The sequence below is a fragment of the Phasianus colchicus genome, chromosome 9, assembly GCF_987193195.1.
Source record: "Phasianus colchicus chromosome 9, bPhaCol1.hap1.1, whole genome shotgun sequence".
NCBI classification, from domain to species: domain Eukaryota; kingdom Metazoa; phylum Chordata; class Aves; order Galliformes; family Phasianidae; genus Phasianus; species Phasianus colchicus.
In genome coordinates this window covers 7,675,415-7,689,719 of record NC_143444.1, presented here as the reverse complement: position 1 = coordinate 7,689,719, position 14,305 = coordinate 7,675,415, and the positions used below count along the sequence as shown (strand labels likewise).

The 14,305-nt window shown below is 47.4% G+C and overlaps 1 protein-coding gene across 1 annotated transcript in view; it reads right to left on the bottom strand.

The window, feature by feature from the left end:
* XPR1 (xenotropic and polytropic retrovirus receptor 1) overlaps nucleotides 1–14,305 on the bottom strand; it is a 79,586-nt gene that overhangs the window by 6,730 nt on the left and 58,551 nt on the right. Inside the window, exons 8-11 of the mRNA XM_031595616.2 lie at nucleotides 14,089–14,276; nucleotides 13,676–13,855; nucleotides 9,189–9,354; nucleotides 7,813–8,004 (exon numbers count right to left, since the gene is read on the bottom strand). Of these exons, the coding sequence (XP_031451476.1) occupies nucleotides 7,813–8,004; nucleotides 9,189–9,354; nucleotides 13,676–13,855; nucleotides 14,089–14,276 (726 nt within the window). The remainder of the gene's footprint in view (nucleotides 1–7,812; nucleotides 8,005–9,188; nucleotides 9,355–13,675; nucleotides 13,856–14,088; nucleotides 14,277–14,305) is intronic.

Sequence of the window (14,305 nt, the reverse complement as noted above, 5' to 3'; positions counted from 1 at the left end):
GCATTCTGCCCAGAGGCTCCATCTACCGCCTGCCAGTTTTTGAGGAGCAATACATTGCTGTGTGTACGTACGATGTCAGGGTCTATTTCAACAGGAGCTGCTTCATCTTATTTTTATTTTGTTTAATGATGTGCTAGAAACCACCAGATCCACCATGAGAGAGTCTCGGGATGACACAAATGCACTGGACTCCTGGTAGATCTCAACACCTCCGAGAGGGGAAAGAGACTGAAGTTCTCATCATGCCACGGGCTGCAGAAAACCTTCTGCAGCATAGCTGGCAGTCAGAGGTGTGAGGCCCTTTGTGCTGCCACCCAGCAACATCCCAAGCTACAAAGCTATTCCAAACAGCACGAGGAAACGCCGTCAGCACAAAACTGCAACTGTAGGCACAGCTTCAGCTCCTCTTGCAGGGGGTGTATTTTAATGTGTGTTCTAATGAGCATGTCTGCAACCTGGAGGTGCTGGGCTGTGTCAGAGGCACTTGAGTTCAGCATCTTGCTGCAGCACCCGTGGCACCTCCGCTTGCTGCAGAGATGATGGGGAGCTGCACGCTGCCAGGGCCACTTGCAACCCTCACTGCAGGATTTCCATTAGCATCCTCAGCTTCCCCTGTAAAAGGCAATCCCAGTGGGTACCCTGCACAAACACACCCGCAAATTGCCCCAGAAGGTCACACAGATAAATAATGGAAGGCTTCAACCTTTGAACTGAAGCTGTGAATGGCCACAGAGCAGGAAAACAGCCACAGGCACGTGTAGCAACTGAATTTACTGCCTGCAAAAACTGCTGATAGACAAATATATTCAATACCAACAGCAGCCATGGGGGAAACAGTTTCTGACATGCATTCTGAAGGAGTAATACTAGGCAGAAATTATAGCCCCTTCCAAACACAGGCAAGAGAAAAGTCACTTTCCATCAAAGATAGACAGCAAATACTATTCCGAATGCAGTTAATATTGACTTTACTTCCAAAGAATACTATCTGTTTACCCTGCTGAATTATTCTGGGGAATGTAAACACTATATAGTATTCAACACAGGCAAAAAAAATAAAAAAATAAAAAAAAAAATCAATGCCATGTATTATTGAAGACCTGGATAAGAGCACAGCAGCACTCGTGGTGTGTCAGCCACCACTGCCAGCTGCGGGCTTTGCTGATGGTGGAAGCTGTGATAAAAGCTGTCAGAAGTCTGAGGTTATCAGGAAACACAGCCAGGTGAGCCCTGCTGCACGATGCCAATCTGACTGTGTGCAGCAGTTCCACCTCCAGCATGAATTAGAAGCCTCTTGATCGAGGCTTGCCAAACACAGGCTCCTTTAACGGCAAGCCATTCAGCCTCAGATTAGGTGGAACCCAAAGGAAAGAAATACATATTTACAGTGTGCCCGGTGGGAAATGTTAGCAAACTGAGCACGTACCCAGGTAGGCTGTGAGCGATGCGCTCCTTAACTCCACCCCAGCACACAAAGGGAGGAGTGAGACAGCCAGAAGTGACTTACCTCCAAGAGAAGAGCCATCAGATGGCATCCCAAAGCACGTTCCCACCACCACCTTATGGCTTGAAACCAAGTCTTACTGAGCCCTCAGTAACTAATTACAAAGGAAGGAAGGGCAGCAGTGCTCCCCCAACCAGCAGGAATCTCTGTTTAATGCTGATCGATGGCAGAGACGCAATGGTGGGCTTAATGCAGCAAAAAGGCAAACAGCCCTGAGGAGCACAAGCAGGACTCATTGTGAGCTGACAGGCTTTGTCAAATACCAACCACTTCCTAAGAACAACCTTCCCTTAGATTCTGCAAACCTCTACTATTGCCTCAGGGCGCAATTTAAAGTAAAGCAGCAAGAGATAGCACTGAAGAGCTGTCAAGAGGCAACCTCTAATTTCTTCTCCTATTTAAATCCTGCGTTTGTAGAACGGGGAAATCCCCAAATCCTGTTTTGACTAAATAAATACATATATTCTGCTGATTTACACTGGGTTGTGTAGGACAATATAAACGTGCCTAATTTTGAATCACCATATCATAGAATCCTAGAATGGTCTGGGGTGAAAAGGAGCACAATGCTCATCCAATTCCAAACCCCCTGCTATGTGCAGGGTCGCCAACCAGCAGACCAGGCTGCCCAGAGCCACATCCAGCCTGGATAAGCACTCTCATGGATAAAGCATTCTTTTTGTTAGGGAGATACACGATTTAATTGCAAGCTGGAGGAAGCACACCACTCCCTGCTGACAGATTGGATTCCTCTCCCAGTGTCATCTCTCACGTCTGAGAAGTGTTACCGGGGGGTGTTTAACTGAGAAGGATGGGGCTTCCAATGCAACCATTTGCCAGCAGTCTCACTAATAAGAACAGCTGAATTCACCATCAGAAATAAATGCTGTGGTCTAATCTAGAGATTCATAGAATCATTAAGTTTGAAAAAGACCACTAAGGTCATTTAGTCCAACCATCCACCCTTCCCCCCCCGTGCCCACTGACGATGTCCCTGACCAAAAAAAACCAAACCAACGGTGACTTATTGCACCCCCCAGGTTCCTGCAGCCCCAGAGAACCCCAAGTTGGCACAGATCTGGAAGGTAAACTGGTAAGCCATCCCTTTCACTTACACCTTACTCAATAGTGCTCTCGCTTCTCCAGTCACGTTAAGCTGGGACCAGATGGATGATTCACTGCCTGGTAGGGTGCCGAGGTGCCTCTCCCCCACAGCCCGGCTGCTGGCACCACCAAGCATCCCACTTGACATTTAGAGGCCTACAAAGAATTGGAAAATGTCCCTGCAGGATTTCACGCCTCGTTTGTGCTGACACTCAGGGTGCAGAGGCAGCTCCCAATCCCACTGCCTATAAATGCCTGCCACCAGGCACAGGGCTCGGTCAGGGGGTGGTTCCCCCCTCCATCCACAGCATCACCTGGAGCCCTGGCTGAGCAATTAGTGCCAATGAGCTGGCGTGGGAAGGCAGGCTGGCTCTGGGATGGGGTCAGAGGCCAGGATGGAAATGTTTGCCCCGTGGCAATGCCTCACGTACTCTGCTAATGACACTGCCACCACTCTGCCGGAAAAAAAGGATCAGAAAGACTGGCTAATGAACACAACTCATTACTGAGGGCCTCCTGGGCATGGGATGACAGGGTTTCAGACCAAAACTCATCCTAGCTCACAGCAATGTGACAGACATTGCACATTTTGGCTCCAAATAATCACCCTGATGGAGCTGCCAGTATGCTGTGCTAAGGCGAGCCGCAGGAAGGCAGCCACTTAGGAAAGAAGACAGTTAATCCCATTACAAAGTTTGTTTTACTTCAAGAGGTCAATCTAAGCTCTCTCTAAGGCTCTTGTGACACCTAAATCAAACGATCTGGCTTGCCACAGTGCTGACAGCTGTTCCAACATGGAGAAAGAGAGATCTTGTACCGACATGCAAGGAATAACAAAGGCAACAGGGTCTCACAAATACTGTGGTTCCACTCTGCCATAAAAAAAAAAGGCCCTTTTTAACTAAAAATTTGCACTTGAACTCTAAGCATCCTTTTATTTTGCTTTGCTGGTTTCTCCCACTCGTTTCGCTACCACAGAATCACAGCATGGTTGGGTTGGAAGGGACCTCAGAGATCACCAAGCTCTACTCTGTGCCATGGGCTGGCTGCCCCCCAGCTCAGCTGCCCAGGTCCCATCCATGGCCTGGGGCACCTCCAGGGATGGGGCACCCACAGTCCTGGGCAGCAGTGCCAGCTTCTCACCACTCCCTCAGTGGTAAGTTTCCTTGACATCTAATCTACACCTCCCTTCTTTTAGTTTAAAGCCATTCCCTCTTGTCTTATTACCCTCTACCAGTGTAAAAAGATGATCTCCCTCCTGTTTAAGAGGTATGGCTATTTTCTGCACCAACGTCTGACTTGTTTAATTCATTTTAGCCCCAGCTCTCACGTTGCCTCGCTCATCTCCTGCTGTAGCCGTTCAGGATGAGAGTTAATTACCATTCCACCTATCTGCAAATTCTCTCCACGGGGGTTACATCCTGCAATTTCTAACACGGTGGCAACAAGCTATGAGTGATGCCCCAACTAAGCCACCAGTACTATGGCAGGTAGAGGATGGCAGAGTTAAGACACAGCCAGGTAACCTCTGACAGCTCCCAGTAGCACCCAGTGTGCCCACCATCCCCTCACCTGGAAGCCACGGCTGTGCAATGCTAGGACAGACCCAGGGAGAAGCAGTGACCCAGCGTGAAGTGAGCTGCACCACTCGGTGTCAAAGCTGGCAGCAACCTCAACCGCTGTGATGAATGAGGAGTGGGAAACAGACCTGCAGTCCTCCACTGGGTTTCCACACAGCAGCACATTTCCCATTCATCTTCATCTGTTCAGGCCTGCTTGAAGCTCGCTATGAGTAAGAGATGGTCCAACACCTTCCTGCAGAAGCTCATTAATCTCGGGACGACTGCTGCCTCATCGGGTCATATCTCTATTCCTCTGTAAGGCAACAAGCTTCACAGTTTTCAGCTTAAAAAAGCAAGTTACAGGGGACAGGGCTGCTGCTCTGCTGCACTGCAGCCAGCACACGCTGCAGTTGCTAGGTAGCTTAGAGTTACAGATAGGCCTCATTTGCCTGTGCAAACATATCCCAGAGGACTATATTTACAGAACACGGCCTTTGCTTCCCATTCCTTTGAGCGATATAAAAATACTGAGAATTCTTCCTTTGGGAGCTTAGCAACAGTTGCCCTTTGGTTCCTGCTGTCTTCCCTGAAATGTGCTCATGTTTGTGAGCCGGCAGCGGGGCGGGCAGCTCGAGTCAGTGCTCACTGCTCCTGCTCTCTGTAAGGGGCTCTCACTTGAGCAGCACTAATTTGGGAGATGATAGCTTGGAGGGGGGCTCTGCAAAACAAGCTTCATTCCAGGACAACGAGAGCACCAGTCTGGGAGAGGACTAAGCGTGTGTACTCTGGTTCCTTGCATCTAACAGCACAGCACAAAGAGCAGAGCAAGTTGCATTTGAAATCCAAACCCTAAGGAAGAAAATTGCTTCTCTAACCAGAATTATGTGCTGCACGAGGGGTTATTAAACTGCAGTCCTTTGGGGAAACTGAGTCAGGAGCTTTCTGTGTCGCTGCTGGGGGGAACCTTTGCTCTGGCAGCTACGGATAAAGCAGTACCACATAGGCACGTGTCACTTATTCGTAACAAAGTGGCATTTGCACATCTGTTTGGTTCCAGTTGTTTTCAACCAGTATATGAAAACCCAGCATTTTATAAATAAGAGCATTCCAGGTGAATTAGCTGGATTTTAATGCTGACAAACCCTTTTAACCACGCAGCCCATCGCCACGCAGCTGGCAGACGTGAGAAAACCTAAAGAACAACTACAAATTATTTGCTGTTCTAACTCAGAGGAGGAAGACAACCCTCCCCAGAGGGCCATGATGTTCCTTGGGACTCCCAGGGAGAACAGCCTGGTGTACATTACCTGACCTCCCAAGAAAAGGCCACAAATTACCCTCTTCTCCTGGCAGCTGAAAGCTCTCATTCCAGACTTATAAGTCATAGACTTGCAAACAGAGGCATGAAAAACTGTTTAAATAAAACTCTTGTTAAAACAGCAATTAACAGGTTCATTACTAAGTGCCATTTAGAACAGGTCTAAGCAGCAAGGATTTTCACCCCCCTCTGACACCTGTCTGGGGCAGTGTTGGTGTTCCTAGCAGCAAACATCCACAGCCCCTCATAGTTGTTTTGTAAATAGGAGACCAGCGTTTGCCTCTGCTATACTTAGGCAGACAGAAAGCGTGGGGGAGCAGCGCTTCTACTTCCAACAGCAACATAGTGAACACTTGCTAACAGTCCATCCGACTCCAAGTTTAGAGAAGGGGAAACGCGTGCAAAGAACACAGATAAGATTCCAGCAGATCTTAACAGAATTAAGAAGTTCCAAGGGCGCGTTTCTGGCAGCGGGGGGATACAGCCAACAGCACTGACAAGACATAGCAAGGTCTTCAGGCAATGCTCACAAAACCACTGCCAGTCCAGGCAGCACAGTGACATTTGCAAAAGCTGTGCGATGTGTCATTTCCAAATGCCACAAAGCTCCCAAATTGTTATTTATTTTTGCACGACACTAACAGCTACGCTCTATCAGCTGCCACCAGGAGAATGGGACAGAGCAAAGCTGGGAGTCACCGAGGTCTCAGGCACTGGAAGGAGCCTGGGCTGGGCTCATAAACACCTCGTTACAGCCCACTGCCTGCCAGCTGCCAGGGGTAGGCACCAGCTGTGTGCGGCAGCAATGAGAACAAGGGTCAGAGCATTGGCATGGATGCAGACCTCTCGGGGAGTAGGATAAGGTCAAGTCCTTACATAGGATGTTTACCCAGATGCTGGCTTTCCTCCTGTCCCAAACCTATCCCAGCCTTCCCGCAGGGGGCTCTTCCACAGTGTCCCCACGGGAGGGAGAAGCATCCCTCATCCTCCTAAAGGCAGGCACTATATATAAACCATACCAGCACTGACTACAGCCAGGCAATCTGTGTGTGTCTCATCTCACAGCTTAGCAGCTGGGACCAACAGAGTGCAGGGCTGGAAGAAAAGGGCTGCAGGTTGGCACCAAGCAACTTACAATGGGAGCAAGCCCTGTGGGGGAGCAGCAGGAGGGGATGCATGAGGAGCAAGGTGAAGAGCTCTGAAGCATCCATCACCACTGTTGCCATGCTGTTTGTGCCATTAAGATGCAAAGCTTGGCAAATGTTACACACATGGCTCCAGAACCACTTCTTAGCCGCAGGAAGGTTTCTACTAACCCTGCTTCCCCACCCACAACCAGCATGGGAACTAGGAGCATACATCCAACCCTTTTCCCTGCCCTGCCACAATCATATTTCAGGATAAGCAATAGCTCATGAGCATGTGTAGCTGCTAATTCCAGGAGATAAAGGAGGCGTATATTTTCAAATAAAAGAATACAGCTTTGAGGACTTGAGAACAATGAGAGGCAGGATGACTGCCTGAAGTGCAGACACGAAAAGCTTTTTCCTTCAGAGCAAGAAGCAGAATCAAGTAATTGTCGTTTCCAGGGAGATGGGGAACTTGGGGATCAGAGCTCAATCTGCAGTTAAATGGATTGGAAACAACTCCCTGCCAGCAGCAGAAAAAAACATGGATAAAAACACATAGGAAAATCCAGAGAGAGGGCGTTTTCCCAGCACTGTGCACATCTCTCTGTGTTTAGGGATGACAGACAAGCTGTAACTGTTCACAAATGCTAAGGTAGAAGTATTTCCTACATTCTCCCTCTCCTTAGACGTCTCCCGCCCAACCTCCCATCACAGCAAGAACTGACAGGTATTCCAGTTTCCTCCTTTAGAGCTGAAATACTCTTTACCAGCTAGGCAGCCTTTTGACTTTCCACTGAGATGTTTCACAGATGCTGAAAGGTCAAAGCCTACGCTTCAAAGGGAAGCCAGTCCTAAGTTTCTCCCCATGGAAGAGGAAAACCCCATGACTTAGCCCAGGATGTTCTCATTCAACAGAAAAAACTGGTGAGACATATCTGCCCCACCAGAGCTGTGCAGATAAACGATGACCACTCCTCAACAGCAGAGTCACCAATGGAAAACCAGCTCAGCACCACGACACAATACTTAAATATAAAGAACCAACACTGCGTTTTCATATTGCTATCACTCCAACTTGGTGAGCAAGTGGCTGAGGTGGTCTGTCAGCATTCCTTCTAGAGTGTGATCTGATAAGCACACCTGGGGAGCAGGAGCCGATGGGCAAATGACCGACCTTCCAACATAAGCCAGTACCTTTGTGAGTGCTGTAGAGGGCTGCAAATGTCACCACAAAGAAGGTGGTGGAATATTTTCCAGCGTTAACCAGATGAAAGGCCCGTTTGTTATCGCGGTACCGGCGCAGGCACTGGATGAATCGCAACCAAGCAGGGATGCACTGGACAACTGCTCTCACTCCGTAGGAGTAGCTGTAACAAATCTGATTATCTGCAAGAAAGAAGTGTCAGGGATACAGGGTCAGTAGCTTTTAACTTTTTTGCATATAAAAAAAACATACAACTGGGGTGAGAGGCAACAACACAAACAAAGCACCATGTCACACATGAAGCCTGAAGGTCCTCTTGTTAAGGAAATGACAAGAAAATCCCAGCTCTAACTGCAACCCCCCAGGCATATTTTTCTGCAGTCTTGCTCAGCACATTTAAAACAGAGAACCCAAACGTTAGCAAACATTTGTTTCTTACTCAAACTAATGGAGGCAGCTTCATTAGCTGATAGTTATTCTGAAGCACTTTATTCCAGGGTTTGGAGAACAAGTCATTATCCACGCAGTTACTTTATAACTTGTTGGGTTTTTTTTTTTTTTAATAAGATAAATACGTAGTTAATTCCAACACTGTCATAAATGGAAGATAAAGATCAGACAGACTGGAAAAACAAAGCGAACGCTGATGCTTATTGAAGTGTGCTGCAATCTCTCTTAGCAAGTGTCAAAACCATCAGACAACACAATTTGCCAGCAGTCACTGCTTAAAAATGGAAAGAACACAGCCTGATGCAGTAGGAGCCAGGTATGGCTTTCCCACTGGGAAGGCCAAAGTCAAAATTCACACACCAGCTCTATGACTGCCCTGGCTAGAAAGGAGAGAGGCAGAGCACGCACCACCCTGCTCTTATAGCATCAAATGTGACATGTGAGGACTTCTGAGGAAGTTTCTAAATCCCTTCGTGCTTTAGGCTATGCTGATGGAGCCTTTAAGAACCAGGCTACAGCACTGAAAAGTGTGGTTAACGACCTCACGCAACTCATTTTCGTGCTAAGCAACAGCAACAGGCTAAAAGCAAATACGTGGTTAAACCACTGAAATGAAACAACGCCAGGAAAATTGTTTTGTCTTTCCAATCAATAAGTGCTCTAACATCCTCTGATGAATGTGCAAGTCAGGCCAAACGACTGGATTAGGAAACGAACACTGATGTGAAATTCCATTTCTCTGGATGGAAGCAAGAAACGAGAGAATCTCTCCAATGCCACACTTGCAAGAAAGGCCAGTTATTTCAGTTCCGTGTCATTGGTTGGCCTCTTCAAACCAGCTGCCTAAGAAGTTGCCTTGCTTGGTATTTTTCAGGTCATTCTGACAGCACTCACGAGGCTGGCAGCATTTCTCTACCTGTATTTGCCAGAAGTCCATCACTGTCCGTCCACTGAACCTCGAAGCTATAGAAGCAAATCATGTATTCCAGATCCATGAGTATTACAACCAGGCTGTTGAGCTGATCAGCCAGCCAGAAATCTGCGAAGCCCACCTTGTGGAAGGGAGCAGTGAACACTCGAAACTGTTGAAAGGAAAAGGAATAATTTGTGTGACATATTAGCAAAGACCCATCTGCAGCAGCAGAACATCACAGCATTGAACAAATACGGGAATTAAAAGAAATACTTGCAGACTTGTTGCTGATCTTTTGCTCCTGCTAAAAAAAAGAAAGATAATTGTCTCCCTGTTTCAAGTACAAATAAAATTCCTGCTTCCAGACATCTAATTCTCCTCCTGTGCTTAACTATTCATCCTCTCCAAGTTTTCATTTTCCCAACCAAGCTCGCAGTCTCCACGTAAGAGCTCTTCCCAGTGCTCCTCATGCTGACCAGGCACATCAGGCACTTTCTTTCAGCCACACGTTACCTTTACTGATATCTTTCAGACTTAATATCAGTCAGATTACAGACCCATAACTTGGCCCTCAATCTGACCGTGTCTCAGTGTACTTAGCTGTTCTTTGGCATTCCGTGAGTACCGTTATTCAGCTGGATTTCCCAAACCCTCCAGCACCAAAGAGTTAAATAGAGAGCAGAGGAGATCCTATTAAGTGTCAGTTAAACTCCCTCTTCATCCCAGTCCACTTTCCCTCTAAGCCTCAACAGCAGTTTTGCTACATTCAAACCAGCCAGCTTTCACGGTCCATTACCTTCGATTACAACTCTCTCTACCCAGTTAGTTATAGCTACTAACGGCCAATTTCTCAAAGAGACAGCCCCAGCACCATCCTGTAGTTCAGAGATTTATGAACCTTTAAATTAATGAAAGCACAGGCTAACAATGATCTTTTATACTGCTCTCCTTATTAACCTAAAAGATACACCATTATGGAAAGCCAGGAAAGGACTGACACATTCCCAGCTGGGCTAGCAATGCCAATTTAAGGTTCTACATTTCGAAGCCAAGGAAGGGATCAAGACTTTGAGGCATTAAATAGCAGATAGAGACCTTGACCCAGAAAGCTCCCGTGCTCAGGTAGGACAGCACCTGTTACAAAGGCTTGAGTGTGAGGGACGGCTGCTCTCAAAGCAGCCTTGGTGTGGAAGCACTGCTGCAGAGATCAGAGAAGGTGCAGCAGCCTTCTTTCTCATACAGAGAAACCATACGAGCAACCCCTTATACCAGCTGATTAAACTATGTTTACTCGCAGAACTTTATTTTTTCCTAACAGTTTAATACACACAACATCCTCGTCTCTAAATTGGAGTCCTATGGATTTGGGTGGTGGACCATCCAGTGGATAAAGAATTGGTTGGGTGGTTGCAGCCAGAGGGTTGTGGCCAATGGCTCTGTGCCCAGGTGGAGGTTGGTGACAAGCAGCATCCCCCAGGGGAGTCAGGAGCTCTTCAGCATCTTTATCAATGGCATCCACAGAGGGATTGAGTGCACCTTCAGCAAATTTGCACCAAGCTGCACAGTGCAATTGAAGCAGCAGAAGGAAGGGAAGCCATCCAGAGGGACCTGGACAGGCTCAGAAAGTGGGCCCATGAGAACCTAAAGAGGCTCAGCAAGGCCAAGAGCAAGGTGCTGCACTTGGGGCAGGGCAATCCCAGACACGTATACAGACTGGGAGAAGAACTCATTGAGAGCAGCCCTGCTGAGCAGGACCAGGGGGTCCTGGTGGACAGAAAGATGGACACGAGCCAGCAGCGTGCTCTTGCAGCCTGGAAGGCCATCAGCTCCTGGGCTGCATCAACAGAGAGGTGGCACAGGGCAGGGAGGGGACTGTCCCCCTCTGCACTGCCCTCATGACGTTCCCTTTTGGAGTACCGTGTTCACATCTGGGGCCCATAGCACAAGAAAGATGATCTTGAAGGTCTCTTCCAACCCGAGCCATTCTCTGATTCTATGATTAATGAGAGACACTTGGACACTAGGTGATGACAGCACAGAGCTTTTAAGAGAGCAGAAGCTTTCCACCTAAAGGTTAGCGCAGACAAGGAGTCGCACATATGCAGATGGCCCAGCTAAGGCCCTGCTATCCCCATCCACAATCCCCACAGACAGGAGCTGCTGTCTGAACTCCCCTAACCCCCCCAGAAAGCTGCCATTTCTGACCACGGTTGCTGCACGCTGCCCCAGGCCCGAGCCAGCTGCAGAGCAGGGACCAGAGGGTGCTGGCACATCCCCATTCCACACAGCAGATCCACCTTCCCCAGACAGGGAATCTGCAAAACCCTCAGCTGAAGATGGGCCCCAAGAATAAAGCAATAACAGCAAGAGTCCAACTTCAGTTTCAAGCAATCGGTTGCAATTATATTTCAGCAGTTCCACAATCCAAGCGCAAACTTTCTGGTGCTGATCACTGCAGTTTCAAGCCAGTGCTGAGACAGCAGATGCTTGAGCTAGAGCTGAACACTTCCCTAGATTTTCACCTCATGCAGCTCTGCTCCCTGCAGTTGCTTCCCCATCTCAGCTCCCTGCAGAAAGGCCGGTATGGAGATGCTATGCCATGCTCTGCGCTCTGATCTGATTCCTCTTGTTGAGCTGCTTCCCTCAGCCTACACAAGTGCATGCAGCACGCTCCTCTCCTGGAAGCAGAGGCAGAGAACGTTCACATCAGCAGGGTGCCACGCAGGCAAGAAAGAAGGGATTAAAACTCCCTACAGGCTAAATAACTTTTTCGCCCAGAGGAAGATCAATGAAGAAGTGACCTGCAGTCCACCAGGGATTATCAACACAGATCCCGCTCATGAGCACCAACAAGCAGCCAGTGAGCACAGGTGGATGGAGAAAGCCTCCTCACTCCGTCAGGAAATGCTGTAAAAAACACTGACATATCCTCCTGATTTGTTTCTAGAAAAATCAGAGGTGTCAATAATGCACAGCTACACTCGATACACCAGGCTGCATTTCTGCCAGAGATGAAGCATAGCAAGTGTGAGAAGAAAATGCTCCTCCAGTCAGAGTTTGTGTGAAAAGTAGAGTTCTAAGAACTGCACTGTTCACACCTCCTTTCACCCAGATAGCTGCTGGTGAGAGAAGAAATAAAATATGCCCAGACAGCCAACTGAGAAGCTTTAAAAACTACTCTGAGTGGTTTTGTCTGGTCTCTTTTCTCCCCTTCCCCCTTCTGCATGATACACAGAAGAATTCTGTCATCTTCTACCATAATAGCAATCTTGCATTTTGATGAAGCTTTTCTCCCCAGGAGACCTTGGGATGAATTGGCTTCCGCATACATCTGTGTTGCAGGCTGCAGCAAGGTCTAGAGATGGAGCAGGCTCTGGGAACTAACCACAGCTACTAACAGTTCTGTGAAGACTGGGGATCTTACCCTTTGAAGATATTAGGGTAAATTAGCACAGAGATTGCTTACAGTCAGATCACTGGCAGTACTTTTCCTAGCACCAAGGGACAGCAGGAAGACTAATGAGGCTTGGGACTAAAGGAACATTTGTGAGAGGTGGCTGAATGCTGGAAGGCAAAAGGGGAGAAACCAAAATAGCTGTAACTTAGCAAATCAAATAACAGGGCTAAAGAGGTTAACTACTTGTATGTATACCTGCACGCACGCACTTGAAGCATAACTCTACATTTCATCTTTGCCATGCTCCAGACAAAGTTAATTGTCTTAATTGGCACTAAAATGATTCTACGAATAATGTCAGCCAGCCCAATTCCCCTCTGCTGAATGCTCTCAGAGTAGTTCCAGCAAGAACAAGATATCAAGGGAACCAAAGTGACTGAGGTTAATTTAAAAGGGCCTGCAGGGTGGGGACAAGCATGTGAAACAGCCATTTTGGAAGAAACTGATGAGCCATCCAACGAGTCTGAAAACAGTTCTATCGGACTCTCACCTGCAACTGGTACATCAAAGTAGCATGGATATCTACACTCGTTATTTACCAGACTTAACTTACCAAGAAAACAGGAGCTGGGTCTAAAATAAGGTCTTTTAAGACCACAAAAGATTTGCTGGAAACAGTAACCTGGAAGCAGTAAACTTTGCAAAGATTCCCTCTCCATCAGTGAACGCTCTCCACGTTGGCAATGCCCAGCTGCACTGAGGAGCATTCATGTCACCTTGTCCTCCAGCCCTGTAACCTCTAGCAAACTGTTTTGCTACATCAAGGGACATGCTACATACAGCTGTATGCATGAAGATTAACTAGTAACTACCTGCAATATGAAGATAACAACAGTAGAGGCAAACAGAAATAGCAAGTAATAAGTTGCAGTAATCCTTTATCAGGTCTGCTCTATGAATACATAGGTACAATGGTAAAACATTCCTCTGTACTGAAGATTACTGATGCTTGCACATATTTCAACTGCTACAGCTTAGCCACAGCTTTTTATCTTTTATTTATCTATTTTATGTTTTATATTTTGGGACTTACCAATAGTTTGAGCAGCCAAAAACGAGACTTGTAATACAAGGTTTTGGTAGGGTTGATGAGAAAAAGCAACATGCAGCCATACAAGATGAGTGGATTCACCTGCATAGGGATGTAGATGAATTTACCATATATACATGCCAGCAGGCTGAGGCACCACAAAACCCCCAGAAATCCAGCAATCTGCAGAAAGACAGACAACACACAGAGATACCTTGTGAAAAAATAATTCCAAACCCCACAATGAATTCTCATTATAAGAAAAGGGAGAGCAGCGTGCAACCCTGTAATCTAATCAGACTTCAGCAACTTCCTCCTCTAATTGTGTTAGAATTCCTTGCCAGGAAACGGTGCAGGACTTATCCTCTGATGCACACAGCTCAGCCTCTGCTAACGGTCTGGTCTGTGCTGTTTACCTCAAAGAGATGTTGATGGGACAGGTTGCTGCGGGGATTGAGCTCGAAGATGAGGACATGATTCACACCAGCCTGTCTCCAGCCGTACGTGTTGATACCCAGGAGAAAGAGGAATTCTATCAGGAGAAAGCCACCTCGATAGATTCTCACCAGTGGCCACACATCTGGTCCATCTATAAAAGCCACACCTGACAAAGAAAAAGATGAGAGGGCCTTA